The 22,054-nt window shown below is 35.8% G+C and overlaps 1 protein-coding gene across 4 annotated transcripts in view; it reads right to left on the reverse strand.

The window, feature by feature from the left end:
* COL11A1 (collagen type XI alpha 1 chain) overlaps nucleotides 1-22,054 on the reverse strand; it is a 160,294-nt gene that overhangs the window by 34,160 nt on the left and 104,080 nt on the right. For all 4 annotated transcript variants that reach the window (XM_056356276.1, XM_056356277.1, XM_056356278.1 and 1 more), the window contains 9 exons: nucleotides 20,090-20,143; nucleotides 19,052-19,159; nucleotides 18,207-18,296; nucleotides 17,861-17,914; nucleotides 9,344-9,451; nucleotides 8,772-8,879; nucleotides 7,661-7,714; nucleotides 3,477-3,530; nucleotides 2,613-2,720 (listed from right to left, as the gene is read on the reverse strand). In XM_056356276.1, the coding sequence (XP_056212251.1) occupies nucleotides 2,613-2,720; nucleotides 3,477-3,530; nucleotides 7,661-7,714; nucleotides 8,772-8,879; nucleotides 9,344-9,451; nucleotides 17,861-17,914; nucleotides 18,207-18,296; nucleotides 19,052-19,159; nucleotides 20,090-20,143 (738 nt within the window). The remainder of the gene's footprint in view (nucleotides 1-2,612; nucleotides 2,721-3,476; nucleotides 3,531-7,660; nucleotides 7,715-8,771; nucleotides 8,880-9,343; nucleotides 9,452-17,860; nucleotides 17,915-18,206; nucleotides 18,297-19,051; nucleotides 19,160-20,089; nucleotides 20,144-22,054) is intronic.

Raw genomic sequence — 22,054 nt, forward strand, 5'->3', positions numbered from 1 at the left:
CAAAGACTTGGCAAAATTCAGAGATATACCTCTTCTAGAAATGATGTATGTCTCTGTTGTCTACTACTGTGAAAACTTGACTGACCTGTCAGTGTGTTGTGGTTGTGAAAGCTTGTTTACCCTTAGATAATCAGCATGAGAAAAGCTGGCTTTAGCTTATATGGTGACATAGGGTTTTTTCTATATAATACTTGCTTATTTTAAAAAGTACTAGACTCTATTCTATTAAAATAGAAGTGCATAGCTGATAATTTTATCTTCAGTAACAGGTACTGACTACAGTACACGCTGAATAGTAATGCCAGGGTTATGATTATAGGTAGTTTTATTACTTTCTAACTTTCTTCATGTTTACTTTTTGTAATCTTGTAATAGTTCAACAAATGAAATTTGAATTTACTTCAACTTTTTCCTGCACTGTAAGGAATTTCAAATAATGATTTTGTAGCTAATTGTTCTAAAGAGTGATTAGAGCAGAAGCCTAGACTTGGACTAGATGACTAGTCTTTAGAGAGCTGATATTCAGAGGGAAGAATCCCACCTCAAATAAACAATATCTTCCATTTGCCAACAGTCCACTCAGTTCTACCTCATGAACATGAAAAGACATTTAGTTTAAAAAGTTGAATGCCTTATCCATTATGAATCATGGTCACGACAAACCTAAACAGCTCATTCAACTGCTTACAGAGGAGGTATTTAGAAAAATTTGAAGGCAATTAAAGATTTACTTCATATTTCTGTCTTGGAAAAGACTTTCCAAAGCCATTTGGTGAAATCCTATTCCCACTGATTTCACTGAATCAGTATTTGATGCATTAATGGACATGGTATTTTGGGACTGCTTTCAGTTCTTTTGGGTAAGAATTAATTGAGGTGTTTATCATTTAATGTTTCAAAATTTAAGTAAAATTGTCATAATTGACTATAAGATAACCTAGGTAGGCCCACAGAGTTTTTCAGATTTTCTTTACTTCCAACTCATTTGTCAGAAACTTCCTTATTTTTAAAAATACTATCAAAATTAATTAGCAAGGAAATTCACAATTAAGGTAAAAAAATTTCAAAATTACCAATTTTCACTTTTATGAACAAAAATACTTTTACTTAATGTGTAATGTAAGTAATATCAGTAGAATTTAACTGAAGTAAGTACGATATAGTTACCATGGAATATTATATATAAGACAGAGAAAGTTGTTACTCCCGAACAGTTCATAATTACCATAAGGACTGCATTACTGAATAAAAGAAACTCCTGATTTCTCAGTGGTACTTCAATACCATGAGAAAATATGGGATCTTGGTCCATGGACAAACAAATTCAAATTAATATCTTAATCAGAGAAATAAAATTCCTCATTTGAAATATTTAATTTCAAATTGATTTTTATATTTTTGTAGCTTAGTGAACATTAAACTTAAAATGTGAAGGTGGACTTTGTTGAAAAACATCTACTGAAACAGTAGCCTAGATCAAAGAAAAATAAGGGTAATTTTATTTCACTCTTTTAAAAATACTAAAAAACTAAACAATCCATAATAAAATTTAGGAATATTTTTTCTGAGGTATTATTTCTGAAAATAAAGACATTTTCAATTTCAAAGGCAATATGAATCTACACAAGACATAGGTGTTGGTGCAGTAATGAACCGTTTATCTTCCAAGGAGGTTTACAGTATTTTATAAACTTCATTGTAAGTTTTGTGAACTGCATTATGTAACATAATTTAACAAATGATAGCTACAGGCTAAGGTTTGGCTAGTGAAAGATGAGTCAGTTTATGCATGGTGGATAGAAAGGAGAAATACTGTTTAATAAATTCAAACACTACTGCTATACTTTTCCATTTTTTAAAAGATATGATTCACATTACAGCTTAATGTGTGGATTAGAAATAGTTTCAAAGTGCTCTGTGCTCTAATGTTAATTACATGGAAATGAATGAAAGGTCCTAAACATCTTGTTCTGTTTTGTATGTTTAAGCAAATTAGATTTTTCAAAAAGCAGGATTTTTCAGCTGTAATTCTCTGGATGCAGCAGTGAGAAGCCTACATTTTACTGTACGCTCGCTTTGTGTTTTTTGACTCATCAAGTAATAATTTTAAGAGGAAGAAACATGAAACTATAGGAACCTGCCAGTGATGGCAGCAGTGTATAAGCATCATGGAGTTGTTCTAATCTTTCAGAATACAAGTAGTGTCTGCGGTGGTATCACTGAGAAACACACTATGTTGCCAAAACCTATTGTGAAAATACAGTAAATGACTAGGACATATTAAATACACCACCAGGTTGAATCTTTTCTTTAAAATGTGTATCTCCAGTAAAAAGAAGTGCTCTTGTTAAAACGTAATTTTTTGGACTCTATAAATGAATGAATTACTGAATGAAATTCTAAAGCCTATGGTAGCCAGGAGTTTACTTTCAGTGCATCCTATCAATCTCCTTCAGCATTAAATCTGTTATTTATGCATGACCTCTATGAATATGGGATCTTTCAGTTCTTATTAACTGATGCTATGATTTATTTAATAGAAGACAATACTCATTTAGCTTTTGACACAGGAATCAGTGTTCTGATCAGGGTAAAATAGTACAGGAATTTACCTGTAAGCCAATAGGGCCTGGAGGGCCAGGGAAGCCTCGAGGACCTTCATCACCTTTTTGCCCAAACATCCCTTGCTGACCTCTTGGGCCTGGCTCCCCATCACCTCCCTGTTCAGAAACAGCAAAAAACAAAAGTATCACAGGTCTGATAATAACAGCAAAAGCTCCATGGAAATGACTGGAAGAGGACTCCAAACATGTGTAATGTCTTTACAAATGCATGTACACTACCTTGACTGAATGAAATCTGTTATACAGACAGAATAACAGCATATGCCCTGGTTTAATGGTGGTCAAGTAATACTCACAAAATAATACTCACAAAATAATACAAATAATACCCACAATTTTTTTCACTGAATACCATTTCTCTTTCACATCTGCATAAGCATTCTAGCTGTCGAATACCTACATATTAGTAAATATGAGCAGCATACAGTTCTACCAATCTTCATGGCAGAAGAATTCAAAGCCTTCTAAATAAAAATCAAAATCAATCCCCCTGTATCAGGTAGGTTTTGAAAAGAGATACCCTCTTTTAAATGCATCTGGTACTGAGCTGATTTTACTACTGACTGTCATACATACCATCAAACAAGTTCACTGAAAGGATGGGCCCCATTCACTATTTACACTATCTCATTTTGAATAATTCCTTCAAATTATTGCCTGGCTGCAAATCTGCAATAAAATAACACCTATGCAGGCTTGTTTGCAATAAACAACTGCATGTAAGGGGACAATGACAGAACTGTTAATAGTGATTTGAAATACATTCCCGAGTAAGGGCATGCAGTTCAAAGAGCTTCTAGGTTTCAGATGAGTTATGGCAAGATTGGGGTTTGCTCTGAATAAGCTACTTACAGCTATACCAGGGGCACCAACAGGACCCTGGAGACCTGGTGGACCCGGAGGACCCTGCAACAAACAAACATCCAAAAGGAAAAGTCAGTGATTATGGCATCTGGAATAAAATTGAAAGCAAATATAGAGACAACCCCATTTGCATGATCAAGGTCTATTAAGAATTTCTACATTTCTCCATAGAGAATGTAGAATTATCACAAGTCTTTTCCATTCAGTACAAACAATCTGTATTTGTTTAGCTCCGAAAAACTCAAGATTTGCATATGTAAAATAGATTTAGTACCAGCATTTATTGAAAGCACATTTGTAATGTTTCAGGATATTTAAAATAGAAAACCACGCAAACTTGAATTAAAATGTAAAATATTTTTTTCACAATTTTTTCACAATTAAAAATACCAGACCTTTCAATGAGATTTGTGCAGAAAACCTCAACATTTAAAGCATCATCTAACAATCTATCTTTAAATGGAATGCTTATTATTTGCATATGAATTATTCAATACTTTTATGAAATTGGAAATGGTTTTTTTGCAACAGCACAAAGCTTATTTTGACCTCCAGCAGACATGAAAAAGTCTAAGCATCAGGAGTCACATTCTCTTTGATATTAAGTCTCTTTTCAACAGAATGGTAAAAAAATAAGTTTCTGAGAGGAACTCTGTAATTTCTTCGGTCTTCTTACAGAATAATAACCTTCTATTATATAAAAAATAAGTTATATTGCACATAATTTAGAAGTCAGTTATGCAGATGTGACGTGATGAAGATATCTAACCAAGTATGGGAATGCAAGATACTAGTTTATGATGAGGCTAAAGTTATGTGGTAGTTTGAGTCTGTTTTTTGCACCAGCTGGAGAGACTAGAATGATAAAGAGTGAAGCTAAGAAAGCATAAAATCATGTACCTGGCAATGCCTGAATTCTAGTATGCTATTCCAGATGGCAAGGAAGTTGTTTACAGTTTCTAGGCTGGGAATTCTGATGTAGTGCAGAATAATGCTTGGATTTAAAGACCTTGCTAGGGCTAAAATTAGATTATTCTGTCCTTTATAGGGAGATTAAGAAAAAAGACTTCTTAAGTCTCATAGCCTATTTTTTGGGTTCTATGTACATTTTAAGAGTATCTTATTTTCTAGGGAGTTTGAAGTGTCAATCTATGTATTTCTTTTCTTCTATAATTTTCTTTTCATCATATACCTGATGGCAATAGGTGAAGCAAAGCTTTTTAGCCTCTATGGTGACATACGTAAATGAAAGGACTCCTAGAAATGCTCCTATTGACTGGGGGAGGTTACCATGAGAAAGGGAATTAGCACGCATTAATTAAAACAAAAAATTACATTGGAACAGATTGCTTCTACACTCTGCAGGATGCTTCTACCTGCTCCTTCATTTTATAGGCCCAGAATGAGATCTACACATTTTTTATCTCACTTAAATTCTTATTTTGATATAAAGTATTGTTGGAAGGTACTTTGCAATTGATTAATGAGAAATTATTTGGACATATGGCTAGACTTTTTTCCATTACTCTGGAGGGCAAATGGAGAGAGACTGATCTGAATCATCAGGAGAGAATCTTCAGTTAATAAAGGCAGCTGTGGTAGCCATGGAGGTTTTGAAGACCAAGAAAGGATGTGCATCAACAATAAAATTGTACTGTCCCCAGCTAGGATATGGCAACATAGTATTTTTTGTTAGGCATAGTATAGTTAAACCCTGAAACATAAAACCTTGTTAGTTTCAACAGGAAATTGAAGATGTTTCCAGCTCTTCTTAAACAGGAAAGAGGGACCAATTCTTTGTTCAGGGTCCTTGCTGTGACTAGGCTCTAAATGCCCATCAAGGCTTTTGTGGGTGTCCAGGTATTGTGAGTATCTGTTCTTTATGTCCTGTGATTTCAAGAACTAGGCACTTACTTCCTTTTCAGAATCTTTCAGAGGTGACCAACAAGGTCTGTCATCCCTGCCCCAATATACATCTGTCAGCATGTTCAAAGGAAAGCAGATTTGAAATAAACACATTCTGAAATTGTCAGGGTTGAATGACTGCAATTGAGGGCAAATAGGATTCAATACATGTGACTTTAAATAGGATAACATTCAGCTAAGCAGGCCTGAACACTGAATCTTGTATTTCATGGAAAACATATTATATTCCCAAATGCCTTAAACCTTGAGACTGAGAGTACAGGATACATTTTCAAACGATTATGCTGCAGACACTATTTGTAAAGCGGGTCCGCTGGAACATGCCCAAATACATTAGTACTCACTATGGGGACTATGGTCACAGTCTAATGCTCAGCATAACTAGCTATGCCAGGATGATCTGAAATAGAAAGGTGCAGCATGTGTTTTTTCTGAATTTCTCTGATGCAGAAGCATCTCTAATGAAGAGGCATGTCAAAGGGGAAACAGAAGGATATGCGTATGATCTGCACGCAAAGCCTGAAGTGGAACTGGAGCATGACCTGCTTCATATGCTTTCTCTGCCCTTTCCTTTAAACACCAGATTTTTCTGTGTACACAGGGCCTGTACTGTTATGAACTTCTTTAGGTGGACAAAGAGGAGCTGCATATATTTCTGTCTGTCCCACAACTGGTTTACAACTACAACAGCAAATATATTAAGATTGACTTTCAGTTAACTGGGAACAAATCCATAGTTTTAAGACTGACTTAAAAATGTTTATATTTGTTAAATTAATTTTGCCAAGTTAACTAAAACATTCTCTCAGATTATGCAGGAATAATTTTAGTCTGAAGCAGAATTTCCCTAGAATTCGTTTATATGTGTGTTTCTTGGAAAACTGGGGTTTATAATAGAAGTGTTGTCTCATCCATATGCATAATATTACATTCCTTGTGTTAACAGGGCATTACAAATAGTTCATTATAGAACTTATGATTTGATCTAATAAGATTGTCAAAAATATGTCTGGAAATTGCAGAAGTCTTTCTTGCAGAAATAACTGAAAAGGACAAGCTAACCTTTAAAAACCAAAAAAAAAAAAAAAAAAGCTTGTCATTTTTTGGCACATTTTGTCACTACATTTTTTCTATGAAATTATCATAAAATTGTGATTTGCTTGGATTTGCATGTATTCTCCTAGAAAACCTAATTTGATTATGTATTAGCCATAAATTTTGTGTAATTTTTAGAAGCAATCTACCTTTATGATGCTTTATAAGTTCTTAATCACAATAAGCAGTGTTTTCAAGATAGTAAATATGTTTAGTTATGAATACTACTATGTTGAGTTCTCAGCTTTGTTAACTGTGACATTGATGAAATATAATAATTAAAAAAATCTTTCTGTAATTACTTCTTTATTGTTTCTTAAGGAAAATTATTCAAAAAAAGCACCAGTTTATCTTGAAATTTAACAGCAATTAAAACAAACCTTTTCTGAATTTTTGGGGAAGAAAGCAAAATCAAACAGAAAAACAGCTAGTTGTAGTCTTTCTAGCTTCAAATTTTATGGTGGAAAAAGCTTATTTTTATAGTTCTGGGCTCAATCAAAAGAGGAAGTGCTTGAACTTTAGAAATACTTTTGAAGACAAAAACATTTCAAATCAAATCAGTAGAAGCCTGATTAGTCTTAAATTCACGAATAGGCCTAGTGATATTTGAAAACTTGTACAAGCCATTTCATCTGAGATCTTCACTATTTTAAAATGCTGCAATCAGTTAAACATGCTTTTCAGAATTAGACAGTCTTTAAAAAATTTAAAACTATATTAGTAGATTTCTCTTCTGAGTCTTCACATTGTTCACAATTGTGGCTAAGAAGCTAAAGCTGTGTATATTGACACAATCCAGTCAGTGAAGTTAAACACAGTAAGAGAATGTATGTATATCCTTAGTCTCTCCCAGCTCAAACACAGAAAGGATGAATTAAAATGGTATAAAAAGGGTGCTTAGGAATGTAGTTTGCCTATCTATTTTTTAACTATTCTGTAAGCTCAAGGAATATGAGAAATACTAAATATATGCATGGCTCTGTAAGTACAAACCTCTAGCGTTGCATTAAAAATGAACATTATTTTGAAGAAACATTTCTGAAGTGTGTCTTTGTTTCTGTTCATTGATGTAGCAAGGCTACATGCATACTTCATGCATGAATACTTTTTATTTATGAAGAACATAACGGACAAAGTATTTTGCTACTCACGTTTTCTCCCTTGTCACCTTTACTACCTTTCTGACCCGGTTCACCAATTTCACCCTGTAATTGAAAGTTGAAAGTTAAACTTCTTGTTTAAAATAGTCTCCTTCACACTTAGCTGAAGTCAATATCACAGTATCTTTAAATGTTCCTTTTGATATGATTATTCTGTGTTTTCTGCTGCTGCTGCTTCAAGTGTGAAGGCCTAAAGGGGACAATTCTGCATCAATCAATGGTATGTCATATTCATCCAGATATCGATTGCTATACTGCAAAGGGCAACAAGACCTGGTTTTGAAGTATAGTGCAACTGAGCTCTAAATAAAGGAAACTGTGTTCCACACATCACCTTCAACATGAACTTACAAGGAAAGCACCCTGATTTACAGTCTTGTCTAACTGTATGTGACTGAATAACTAGTTCTCACTGTAATGTACAATATTTCAAAACTTCAAAATTATGCAAATCACCAGGAAACCATATCAGAAAAAAATGTTTTCTTTATACAATAATAAAAACCCAATTAAATTAAACCACAGAAAATACTCTCTGTGGGATGAATAACACTCATGAATATAAAAAGAGACCTCAAAGTCTTTACCTTTATGCTATGCTAACTAACAGAACAGTACTGGATCAAGAAAACATGCAAGATGAGCCTGAAAGGTGCCATGTCCTAAATTCAGTCAACAGAGTACCTCTGCTGCAAATGTATTATTCTGACACCCTCAACCTATTCACAGTGGTTCCAAATCACTGTACATTACTGAAAACATTTTATCTTACTCATTCAGCAAACCAAGTTTCTAAAATAGACAAAAAATCAAATTTGACATCATCTGCCTTGATCTATTCTGTCACACTTTCATCCTTGTTTCCTTGCCAGGATAAATATTGGTCTACTAGCTCTTGAACACAAATCCCAATGTCCCATCACATCTGTCCCTTAGATATCTGATTATAGAAGGGGTTTTTTTGCAGTGGGTGGAGGGAGTTTGGGGGAGGCAGGGGTAAGAGCTGCTTTGTCACTGTATTTATTGTGAGGAGAGCTACAACCAGAGAACTGTACTGACACATATTCTCACAGATGTACTAATAGCAATTATAACGATTCACCTTGTCACCATCTTCTCCGGGAGAACCACTAGGACCAGCAGGACCAGGAAGTCCTACAGGACCCTGTACTCCATCACGTCCAGCTGGACCTTGAGGACCTTTTTCACCCTGGTTTTGAAGAAAAGGAAGTTATCCACATTATCACAGGAGACTAATGATTATTTCAGTACAGGCAGTCACATTACCAATACAAAATTAAAAAAAAAATACCAACAGAAAGGAAATTATAAAGTGAAAAGAATGTATCAGAAAATTATACGAAGTAATAACAGAAGCTGATGACACTTGTACTCTAACACAGTGGCTGGGTACAAAAGTTTTAATGAAAGACTGATTTGACAAACTTTTTTATTATATTCACTCCCTGCTGTGATAATAATGGGTTTAATCCTTCCTGGGTGTTAGAGGGTATGAAAAAAAAGTTTTTACTCTTTACTTAATTCTAAATACAAAAGAGTAGTCAGGTATTCTGAGGATATGTTTAATAGGCAAATACTAGAATGGAAAAAAGTAACATTCTGGGATGAAAAGTCTGTGCTGTGATAGTTTTATGTGACCCTGTGATTACTTACGGGAGCACCCTTCTCCCCTGCAGGGCCTGGAGGACCCTGAGGTCCAGGACGACCTGGTAGTCCAATTGGACCAGCAGTGCCTGCTGCTCCACGTTCCCCTGGTGAACCCTGAAAAGAAACAAAGGTGTATAAGAGATTTCTGATATAGCCCTAATAACTGTTGGTGGTTCTCATGACCCAGGTCAACAAAGAAGAATCCTGTTATTCAGTGAGATTCCATCTGGTGGAAGAGTACACATTCAACAGAAAAGAAAAAGGCTGAAAGAACAAGTTCATACTCAATAATTCATATTTAACACTAATTTTTTTTTTTTCATAAATACCCCCTCCTGTATTTGTTCATCATAATAGAAGTGTGCTTCACCCTGTTTTCTAGAATAGTTTTACTCTGTGTTTCTAAAATAAATTAACATACTACTTTGATGAATGAATATTCACCATATTAAAACGCAGAACTAACCCACACCATAATCAAAATTTTTTGTCAAGTTTTGTGATGCACATTGCTGAGATGATCAGTATGTTTCTGCATTTCAAATCACCTGTGTAAAAATCCACTGAAGTATAATGACTAATCTGACATGTCATACAGAGGAGGCTTGGATGCACAGGTATCTTTAAAGAAGAACAGAAAAAGTTAAAAATCTAATATTGCAGATAAAAGGGGAAAAGACAGGTGCTCTATGTGGGAAAAATACTGGAATTGTGTATTCTGGGATATACTTCTACAGAGAATAATAGCAGAGAGGAATAATTTTTACTCTAACACCAATAACAGCCACTTTTAAATGAGTCATATCATTGTTATTACTATATTCTTTTAATTGTCTAAATAAGTTTTTTTCTATCTGAAACTACCCAAACATCCATAAGTGAAAATTTAGTTTCTACCTGCCATGTCATCTCTTTCTTTTGAAGCAGTGTAGGGCTTATAGCAATTCCACAAAAAGCCAACTTTTCTTTTAAATATGTCAGTCTGCCACAGAGCCAAGCTCTGTAACCTTTTATATTCTGAGCTGTGTCTTTATGGTTTCTGCTGGATTGAGCTAACTAGACAAAATGGACATAATGATTAGGTATGTAAAAATCTGCAGTGCTCTAAAAACAGAGGTACCTAGATTAATTTTTTCCACTCTTTTATTGCACTTTTAAAAAATACATATGGCATATACAGTAGAGCTGAAGGTGAAAAAGGAAAGGAAACAAGGTGTTCTGATACTAAAAATCCTTCCTAGGAAGTTATAAGGGAACAGAAGACAGTATAGATTAGAACTTGTACTCAAATAAATGGAATTTCAGAATAAAAATGTTAAATTTTGGTCTATTCATATTTGCCTATCGTTAAGTCAAAAAGCCACAATGTGGAGTACTGATTTTAAATCCTTTCTGCATGCTGGATTAATTTCCAAACAGTGATCTACAACCAAAGTTCTCTCTAACTCATAAGCAAAGAAATGGGCACCTGTTTGGAGGCACATCACAGCAAGAAAATGACAGGAAGCAAAAGACCTTTACACTCGAATTCCTGATATATCCTTGACCACACACACAGATTCTGAGCAAGTATTCTTGTGAATTGGATTCATGATAGCACAGGGGAAAATTTCCTGTTTCTTGATTCAGGTTAACTGGCACCTAAACTGCTTCTTCCTGTTCCTCGCAAGAGTCAGCATTTGTAGGAAAAAAGAAACATGATGCTCTCCTGGGTACAGGCAGAGCATGGAGAATGATGGAACTTCTTGTGCTTTTTTTGCACCATCACTGGCTGAGAACTCTTGACAGGAAATCCAGCTTTGCCAGTCCTGATACTTCCTGAGGATTCCAGATGCTGCACATCCTTCCTGTGTCCTGGAGACAAGGCAGCATGGGAACAAAGACAACAGAGTATTCTGATCCATTATATTCTACATATGAGCCAGTTTTGTGCTTACAAGTCTAATGGAAAAACTATTTCACTAATACCAGCACAGTTAGCCTTGAAATGTATGGACTCACTGGAAACTAAAAAGAAAAGAGAGCTCTCCTGTCCCTCTAAATTTATATATTTTTCACACTTTTGCAGCATCTTTTGTTTTCTGTCTGTTAAATAATATACACATTTTTTTTATGAAGAGAGCACTGTTAAAGATTTGTTTGTTGTACAGTAATATTTCCCCAGTTTTACAGCTTGACACCTACAAGACAGTTCCTAACACTTTAAAGTTATTGATAATTTCACTTTTCCAACTGATATACTGGAAGTGGGTGACATCATAGAATGGATAAGTAATAGATGTTGCAGCCTGAGGTTCTGAATAGCCAGGTTTTTTCCTATGTTTAAGCAAGATGAAATTTGCTGGCTTTGGAACCACTGGAGTTTTAAGATGCTTGCACCTATGAGGGCCCAATTTTTTTATTTTATTCATAACATACTTTACCTGGACTGACCCCATTAGCATAACTGGTACTAAATCCATAATAAGGTGCTTTTCCCTCCAGATGGCTATGACAGAGGAGAATACTGAATGGTTGTTCCAAATATTTTTACACATTATCTCATTAAGATCTAACTCTGCATGAGTGTTCAAAAAAAGTGTGCAGGAATCATAGGTGATTTTATCCTTCCAGGTGTTGGTTTTTGGTGTTTGGGGGGGGTGGGGGGGGGTTGTGGTTGTTTTTTTTTTTTTTTTAAGTCTAGGTGAATGCCTAGAATACTGTTATTTTAGTTCCTAAGACTTCAGTGAAATCAACAAGAAAAAATCAGTACCTTGCAGCCATACTACCATGGTCTCTGATCTTGTCAGCTCTCATAAGCTTAACAATTTTAGGTCATCTCATCAGTAGGATGCAAGAACACAGAGGAAAAAAAAATAATCCAACTAACTCATAGATCTTTCCTGTATCAGACAGCAGACACTAACAGTGGCTATAATTTCTAGTAGCTCTTTTTACTCAGCCAAATTTTCATATTTATCTTTGCATTATTTTTATGTTTTACATAAATTTCGTATGAGTTATTAACAGCAAGTATACCTTCTGTTTTCAAGGATCCTCTCACTTCTTTGTAAGAATGGCCTCTGATCAAAGCACAACACATTAAATTATAGCCACAACTCAGAAAAGCATTTTAGGCAGCTTCTTAAGTCTGTTCTCTCTTTTTATGTTTATCACCTTTTTTTTTGTCACTATCTCACTGTGAAACAATCCCCTTTTGTTACTAAACTCCTTGTTAACCTGTGGTCTTGCAGTGGCACTCGCATCCTGAAATCTTTTTATTAATTTGTGGGGGGGGTTTAAAAACTTTTCTACAGAATGGAAGTGTCATGCTTTGTCTTGTATTTCTCTTATACAGACTATACACTCATTAGTAACCTTGTTTTTATTTCACTTCCTGTAAAGAGATATGTAATTATACTCATTGTATACATTACATAGTAGTAGCAATAGTTTTTACTGATGGTTAACAAAATGTTCAACAAGTGAAGATCCCCATGGCTGAAAAATGTTATCAGACAGAGGAACATTGCTCTAGATAGTGCAGTACTGAAAACTGTGTAGCTTACAGCTGGTTTACTCTGAGTCCAATTTGGGCATCCTATTCCTAAATGAGCTAATGAAAAATGACTGCTTGACATTCCAAAGAGCTTTCTCTCATCAGCATTCAGCATTCCACACAGTAGTATGAGAAAGGAAGAAAACAAACAAAAGACAAAGATAACAGATAAAAGAGAACTGTTAAAAAAAACACAAACAAAAACCCCACAACAAAAACCACCAGAAAAAAAATCCTTCTTCTGGAGTGCATTCATGCATCTCTTTTGTCCAAATCCCTCTAAGCACAGTAATTGGCATACACAGTATTTGGAGCAGTCATTTGTTTGGTATGCTTGCAGATGTATGTGCTAGCCAAATAAAGCTTACGATTCACTATATATGCTAGTTAGAAGCAATTGGTACTGGCAGGCAATTGAAGGAAAATCATCCAGTGGCATGAATTTGCTTCCTATTATAAATGGCAAGTGAAGACTCCATTATAATTACACTTCTGTGTGTACCCTCTGTTGGCTAAAAATAGATGGGAAAATATTTTAAGAATATTTGATGCTCATGGTCTGCTATGAGCTACCGTAAAAAAAAAATAGCACTGAAAAACACTTTGAAGATAGCAAGTTAGTAATTAAAGATTAAATGGGAAAAAAATTCCAATTCTGGAATACTCTCAGGGCAGTGTGGTTGTGTTTGGGCCTCAAGTGGCCTGCTTGCACTACAGTGAATTCAAAGTATATTTGAAAAAAAAAACCCAAAAAACCACACACCCTAAATAACTTTACCCTTCAAACTGTCTTTCCACTCTGCTCACAATTCCTGCTGCACTACATCTATTTTTCAAAGACTGGAAAAACAATATGCAAAAAATTTTGAGCTTCCTAAGTGATTCTTTCTATGACTGTTTACCTTAGCAGGGAGTGTGGCCCCAACAGGAATGGATTTATAAAGTGAAGAAGCAGTTGGTACTGTGCTCTTGACACCCATAATTTGTGTATTTCTGGAATAAACTTCATGATAATTCTTGTCTGGCACTGACTGAACTCCCATTAGCTGCTAGGTATTAGAAGCGGTCCTGGAATGTTTCTTCCAATTCAGTTTCTCAGGAAAGGAATACTGTTCACGAGCTCCAAGAGAGCTCCATGATTTCAGCCAATGGATGGTAAATGGGGGTGATTTAGACATTCACCTCAGAAAGACTCTGATGTTTTGAACCTACGCACTGACATATACATATCCTATAACAAATAGAAAAACATGGATCACCTAAATTTAAATTCAAACACATGTATTTCAGAACATGGACAACCATCACTAAACAAGATAAGGTTGTGAGGCAAAAGCACCTATGTGATGCATATTTATGAGAAGCTATGATAGTAGTGGCACAGCTACTGTGTGGGCACCCTGTCTGGGAAAGTGGTGTGTATTAAATGTCAGGTATGCTTGTGCTGTCTGGTTTGTACATGTTCAGAACAGTTCTGGTTCAAAGCACCTGAGTAGCTATCTACTTGTTAGTCCAGCCTTAGGGGCTCCTTTAACAAAAAATTAAGACACGACCTTTAGATTGAAAAGACTATTCTGATCTATCTATGCTTTCTTGATTTTGATTCATCTTTTCTTGTAACAGTTCAATTTCTTCACATGGGGTGGGATGTTATCCCTTTTGACTCCCCCTACTAGCTTCCATTCCACTCCACTCCATTCCGTTCCCAGCCACCTTGTTTTGATGTCTTTTTTGAATGTATACATACTGCGTGGTGTTAAGAAGAACTGTAAATCAGAAATGCAAGTTCTTGATTTAAAGAATAGAAGCTTAAAGGCATTAAGAATTAAAAAAATAATTTTAAGAATGCAAGTACCATGTACTAAGAAATCAAGAACTAAAGCTTAAAAAGTGTGCTACAGCAGATCTTTTCCAGTAACGTAGAATTAATCCAAAAGCAAGAATCTTCATACTAATTTTCAGGTTTTTCATCCTTGTTTAATGCATTCTAATCACAGTATGAATTGCAGGGACATGAGAGAATTTTATTTTTGAAATAAAAAAAAAAAAAGCATTTCAGCTCCTCCATTACTTTTTTTGTGTAACAGGAATAGCTGTGCTGATTTTTTTTCTTACTTAGTTGCACTGAGTGAAAGAAGTAAGTTGACAAGATGACTGTCAAAACCTACACAACTCACATTTGGGAACAACTGTACCATGTTTTGAATACTAGTGCATCCTTGTAGAACTTGCTTGCATAACAAACAGCAATAGAGAATAGGTAACTTTAAGCATATCCTACTTCAAATACTTTTCAGTGGATAACTACCAGAAACCACAGTGAAAGAGGCAGCAGACATATAAATAGTAGAAGTCCAAACATGAAACAAAATTCTAAATATAAACGAATGTTAAGCACAGGACCATCTAGAAAAAGCCTAGTCACACTACTCAAGGAATAATAATTTACTGCTTTTGAGGAATAAGTACTTATCACTGCTTTTCTATAATGATCATAAAGAAAAAAACAACTACAACACCACAAAAAATTGGTAAATACATTTTTATGCCTGTGTTGGGCTTAAAATATTGAGAAGGAATATTACTGCATGACATGATTTTACATAGCTGTTACTAGCTGAGCAAGCAGTTTTACTGATCCTGTCTACAGACACAGTCCATACAAGAAGTACAGTAAAGATAAAGTTTTTAAGGCAATGGTTGGTTTTGGTCATCTTATATTCTAAAATCCTTAAGTAATTGTATAACGCATCATTTCATATTCATAAAATGGTATCAGGAATAAGCATTCTTATATTCTTGCATTATCTATTTTCCCATGGAATTCAATGGGCAATTTCAAGATGCATGTTACTATTTTCCAAAATAAGGTATGTTTTTACAATGCTCATCATACTTTCTCAAAGTTCTTAAGCTGGCTCTACAATTTTTCCCTTTTCCTACAGAACCTAAACTTTCATTGAAAGATATTTTTTTCAATGTAGATACTGTAGTAAAAATAATGGTGTGGTGTGACTGCTGCTATATCATTCCCTGTACCAATTTCAAAGCACTTTAAAACAGGATTAAGATGTCTTCCCTTAAGTAAATTGAAGTCTCCAAACTGTGAGTGAAAAACTTCAATAGATTGAGACAACTGTCTTCAAACCTTTTTTTTAAGATAGCAAATAAATAAAAAAATATAAAATTGTGGTGGAAAGAAACAGACCATGTCACATTTCGTGACTATACTGAAATTACCGAAGTAGAATATTTATCTATGATTTATTTTTTTCTTTATATAGGAAAAATTATGCTATCCCAATCTAAACAAAACGAACATTTCACAATGAGTTAAAATGTACCAAAACTCACACATAGGCTGGTATATGTTTCAAAACATTAGATGAAATAATAAGGGTACAAAAGTAATAATGCCACATATTTAAATGCTAGCTTAGGCTACGCAGAACAACAGCAGTATTTTTAACATTATGTGTGTCATCTGTATGAGTGAACTGCAGTTGTACAAAGGGAACACAGCTGTATTGGGTTTGCATGGCAAGGTTTTGGTTAACAAAATTACTCTGAAAGCAAGTTTTGTTAGTGAGGGAGCTGCAGGAGCGTCTTCTGTGAGAAGCTGCTAGAAGCTTCCCCTATGTCCAGCCAAGTCAATGCCAGTCGGCTCCAAGATGGTCCTGCTGCTGGCCAAAGCTGAGCACATCAGCAATGGTGATAGCGCCTCTGGGGTAACATATTTAAGAAGGGGGGAAAAACTGCTGCACAACAGCAGTTGGAAGAGAGGAGTAAGAAAGAATATGTGAGAGAAATAACTCTACAGACACCACGGTCAGTGAAGGAGGGGGAGGAGCAGCCTCCCCTGCAGCCCCTGGTGAGGACCATGGTGAGGCAGGCTGTGCCCCTGCAGCCCATGGTGGTTAACGGTGGAGCAGATATCCACCTGTGGCCCATGGAGGACCCCCACACCAGAGAAGATGGATGTGCGTGAAGTTGGCTGTGACCCATAGAGACTCCACAGTGGAGCAGGGTTCTGGCAGGACCTGTGGCTCCATGGAGTGAGAAAGCCTATGCTGGAGAAGGTTTTCCGGCAGGACCTATGACCTCATGGGGGACCCATGCTGGAGCATTCGGTTCCTGAAGGCCTGCACCATGTACAAAGGACCTATGCTGGAGCAGTCTGGAAAGAACTGCAGGCTATGGGAAACACCCATGCTGGAGAAGTTTGTGGAGGACTGTGGGTGGGTCCCCATACTGGAATAGAGGAAGAGTGTGAGGAGAAAGGAGTGACAGAGACATTGTGTGATGAACTGACTGCAACCTCCATTCCCCACCCCCAGTACTGCTTGAGGGGAGGAGGTAAGAATTTGGGAGTTAAGTTGAGCCTGGGTAGAAGGGTGGGGTGGGGGGACAGTGTTTTAAGATTCGGGTTTTTATTTCTTATTATCCTACTCTTTGATTGGTAATAAATTAAATTAATTTCCTAAAGTTGAGTCTGTTTTGCTTGTAATGGTAATTGGCAAGTGACCTCCCTGTCCTTATCTTGACCCATGAGCTTTTCATCATATTTTTAATCCTCCTGCCCAGTTGAGCAGGGGGAGTGATAGCACAGCTTGGTGGCCACTGGTGCCCAGCCAAGGTCAACCCACCATAACAGCATGAATCCACTACCTATTATCAATAGATTTTCCAATATGGAAAACCTCTTTCATCTCAACAATACCTTGTGTAAGTGACAAGTAATTGTGTAAGTGGCAAGCAACAAGTGAATCTCTTTCCTACTGATAGCAGAAGGTTTCAGATATTCACAACCTTCACATTCCTTGAATGTTTATTAGTATGGATAATTAGTAGAACATAATTATTGGTCACACTGAATGACTGTCTGCTGTTTTACAGACTTCGTTGATGAAAACATTACAGCAGGTAAAGAAAAAAAATTACTAGAATATTGTTTATATTTCCATAGAATTATTATGTTTACTTACAACTGGGCCAGGTGGGCCTTGTGGGCCTTCCCCTCCTTTCAGACCAGCTGGACCCTAAAAAATGAAAATAATAATAATAAAAAAAGCTGATCTCTTTTTGGAAAGTTCAAGAGTTATTTTTCTAACACATGTAAAAAGAAGAATCTAAATATTGAAAGACAAAAAACTGAATAAATTCTTTTTGCTTATATAGCCAATGATATTTAAAATGTTGGATGTTTGAAGTCTGTTCTCCTATTTCATTCATTTTTAAGCACAGTAGAAGATCCCATGAAATACAACAGTTAATCCATTGTTTCTTGTATTTAGAAACACATGTCAATTGTTCTATATACTTATATCATACCTGAGCACCAGGAAGGCCTCTCTCTCCAGGGAAACCACGAAGACCTGCTGGTCCATCTTTCCCAGGAATTCCTTGAGGGCCTGGGTCACCCTTGGAAATATATTACATTTTGATTAAAAAAAAAATGTTTAAAATGTTTATGTTAGTCATTAAATGAGTAATGAAAATTAAATACCAGATCCTAGTTATAGTAGTGACAAAAAAGACTAAGCCCCCACTTATTCACCCACTAACTCTTTTAAGATTTTCCATACAATAGTCTATCAGTATGGTTAAATTTATAACGAGCTTTGACAAAACACAGTATTAGTTACAGAACATAAAATATGTTTAAAGATACATTCATTAAAAATTTACAATGCCCACTGAAAATGGAAGATTGAATAGAATTACATAGTAACTAGAGAAGTTGTATTTCTGTTGTGCCCCAATGGCGGCCAAAAATAAGCACAGAGTTAAATTTGGTAAGTGCAATTTTGCTTTTTAGCCAGTATGACATATCCTACTTTAAATGCCAATGTATAATTTTCCACCATGGTGTGAACATGCCATTGCTATGTATTTCCATTGTGAATGTGTGGTGTATATAAAATATTTTTTAATTTGTTTTTGCAAAAATACTAACTATTGGCTCAAGAGAATTATCATTATTTCAGTGGAAGCAGACACATCTATAAAATTGGAATCTTCCAGTCTTCAAAATCCTTCTGGGTGAAACATGTCAATTCTGATTTTATATTGCATATTCTGATTTTATTCTGCATGTTCTGCAGGATGATCTGAAATGTGAAACTGCCAGCAATTTATCTGTACCTTCCAATTTGTTTCCCAAAGCCACATCATACCTTAGCACCTTCTTTTCCTGCAGCACCTGGGAGGCCTTGTTCACCTGGTGGACCAGGAGGACCTGGATGACCTCTTTCACCAATTGGGCCAGTCTCACCAGTGGGACCCTAAGCACAAAAGTAAAACTTCAGCCACCTCAATGTATTCAATGTCTTCGTGTCGGTGGAGGTGGGAGGAGGAGGAACAGATTCTTAATATCCAGCTGTTATGACTGTCTGTTACAAAACATTACCACTGGCTAGCATACATTCCTTAACTTCCCTCCAGGCAAAGCTGACTTACAAAATATCTTTGTCCTATAAAATAAGTCTTGCATTGCATTCTGCTTGCAGACATGTCTGTACAGCTTCCAGAGAAATCCTGACCTTGCTCCTTAAGCAGTGAAACTTTAAAACACAGTGCGTATCCACGTATGGGAGGAGGTTACAGAAAGGACATGGGAGGGAAATCCATGTACTATGCTTGTCCTGAAACACTGTACTGTTGTTGTTCTGAATAATATGAATTGGAAGGCAGGACAGTTGAAAGATATCTCTTCAGATTCACCAGCAGAAAATTTTCACTGAGGGTATCACCCAAAAAAGCTCATGCAATCCAAATGCTTGATTTTGTTGGGGGAAGTAAATAAAGAAAAAATAGAAGATTAGGTTGAATGAAATTTTGATAGTGAACCTCTCCACAATCTAAAAGTAACTCAGTTTTGGCCTCTGATGAGAAAGTCAAATGTTTATTGTTCTTTCTGAACTATTTCATGGCAAAGACCTCTGCCTTCTTGACTTCCTAAACCACCAAATCCATAATCACATGAAGAAATCACAGAAAAAAAGAAGTGGAAAGGTAAGCCCAACATTTGCATATTTTGTGGAATCACTGATGATCACCATGTACACTTTTCTAAAGTTGTTATGCATAGTTTGTTACAAAAGTTAATATACCCATCAATAGGTCCTTTTAATAGAACAAAACAACCGCTTTAGCCATAAGATAACCACTAAACATTGGTTTTATGAATGTAACTATGAGATTAAATGAGGTACCTGAGGGCCAACAACACCACCAGGACCAGGAGGACCAGTTTTCCCTTGAAAACCCTGTGAAATAATTATAAAATACTATGTTACCCAGGACAAGATATAGAAAAGCAAAATTCATATCTGTGCTGAAGAGAAGAGAAATTCCATGTCACACATTCCTTCTATTTAGGAAATAAAACCGAGACACTCTTTTTTCCCTGTGTATACTTAGAAGTGAAATACTGATTGATCTTTCTTATCTCTATCAGTTCCAGACTCTCTGAGGTGGTACAGCAGTAAAAATTCCAGTCAATGTTACAGATCTCTCTAGGTGAACTTGATTAGGTGAGCCTGAATGCATAAGTGATTCAGCTAAAAACAGCAGGAAATACATTTATACATATATACATTATGAATCATAAAGCCAGACATACCAATGATTTTTAAAGAAAGACACAGATAGATTAAATTGGAGGGGCGTTAAAGATAAAGGGGAGGTTAGACAGAAAGAAAATAAAAAGAAATAGAGATCCAGTGAAGATGAAGGTTATATAGAGATGGTAAAAAAGGCAGCATGAGTGTCACAAAAAGAACAAAGTTAATGAGAAACTGATATGATGACAAAACCTGGGAAGCAGAGAACAAAAAGGAAATGTTTTGGGGGCACTTTTTCAGAACACTGGCAAATTTTACAGAATTTCAATTTTCAAATTAGTGGCCCCAGACTTCAGTCCAAAACTAGTCAATAAGCTGAGTGACAGCCTCACTTTATAGTAGCACTGTTTAATGTATCTTTGAAATGTGCTAAATTATTTCTTTCAAATATTGGAAGTGTGTTGCTGCGTAGTTAGGAGTACATTCACTGCTGTATCACATCTAGGGTTCCACATAGTATCCCCTGCCTAACGGCCTGAATCTGCCTTCTACCCTGCTCATCTGTGTAAAAACAAAGGTGTCATCTGGCCCATACTTCTTACAAATGTTGGGCCCTGCTGCTCAGCATTCCTCTGGGCACAGTCTCACTGACAGTTGCCCCATTCCATCAGATCCAGTTTAAGCTTTTTTTACCTTCCTCAATCTGATTATCTTCTTGCTGCCAGCCAGACGTTATCATGGTTCATTTTGGCCCATAACTGATTAGGCACTCTCTCTCAGACCTCTGAAATGATCCAGACTAAAAACAAATACAAAAGTACCCCTTTGCTCTAATGACTGAAAATCAGAACTGCTACAGAGGGAATCATTCATGTGTCCCTTCCTTTACACAAAGCTTCTTCTGAAGCCTATTGTAAGGAAAGACAAAGGAATGTTGAGTATTACCCATTTCCTGCAAGTACCTTGAGAAGACCTGCTATTCTCAAGTTTGCAGAATGCATTCATACTTTGCAGTATATTCAATGACTCTTGATGATAATAATGGTTTCATTATACTGCTTTCTCTCTTAGGTCACCAGCTTATCTATTCCTACAGATTTAGGATTGTAAAAGACTAGGCAAAAGAGATTTCAGCACCAAATACTCAAGATGACCTGAACATACCATAGGTTCATCTAAAATATTTAGTATTAAAATTTTTACACTAATGTCTTATTTGTGTATTTTTAAGTGCCTAATTAGCCTCGATTTTTTTTTTGTTATTTTCTGTGAAAGATAATTTAATAAATCTGAGTTTATTGTAGTAAGAAGGCCTTTGATTCCAATAAATGAAACTGCTAGTATATTTCTATTCTATCCTTTCACAGACCTGAAACACTAAATTCTTGCATAACACCAGACAATCTAACAGTTCCTGCAGCTGATGCCTCCTGTCAATCTGAGATTGATATCACTGATATTGATAATCACTTCTAGGGAGGAACTAGCTTAATACTGATTTTCAGTATCAAGTTTATTCCTACATTTATATTCCAAATTATTTATCATGATACTACTGCTCCTATGTCTAGAATTTCAGCAAACAATGGCAGTTCTTCAAAGTGCATATGGCTT

The sequence above is a fragment of the Falco biarmicus genome, chromosome 11, assembly GCF_023638135.1.
Source record: "Falco biarmicus isolate bFalBia1 chromosome 11, bFalBia1.pri, whole genome shotgun sequence".
In the NCBI taxonomy this organism is placed as follows: domain Eukaryota; kingdom Metazoa; phylum Chordata; class Aves; order Falconiformes; family Falconidae; genus Falco; species Falco biarmicus.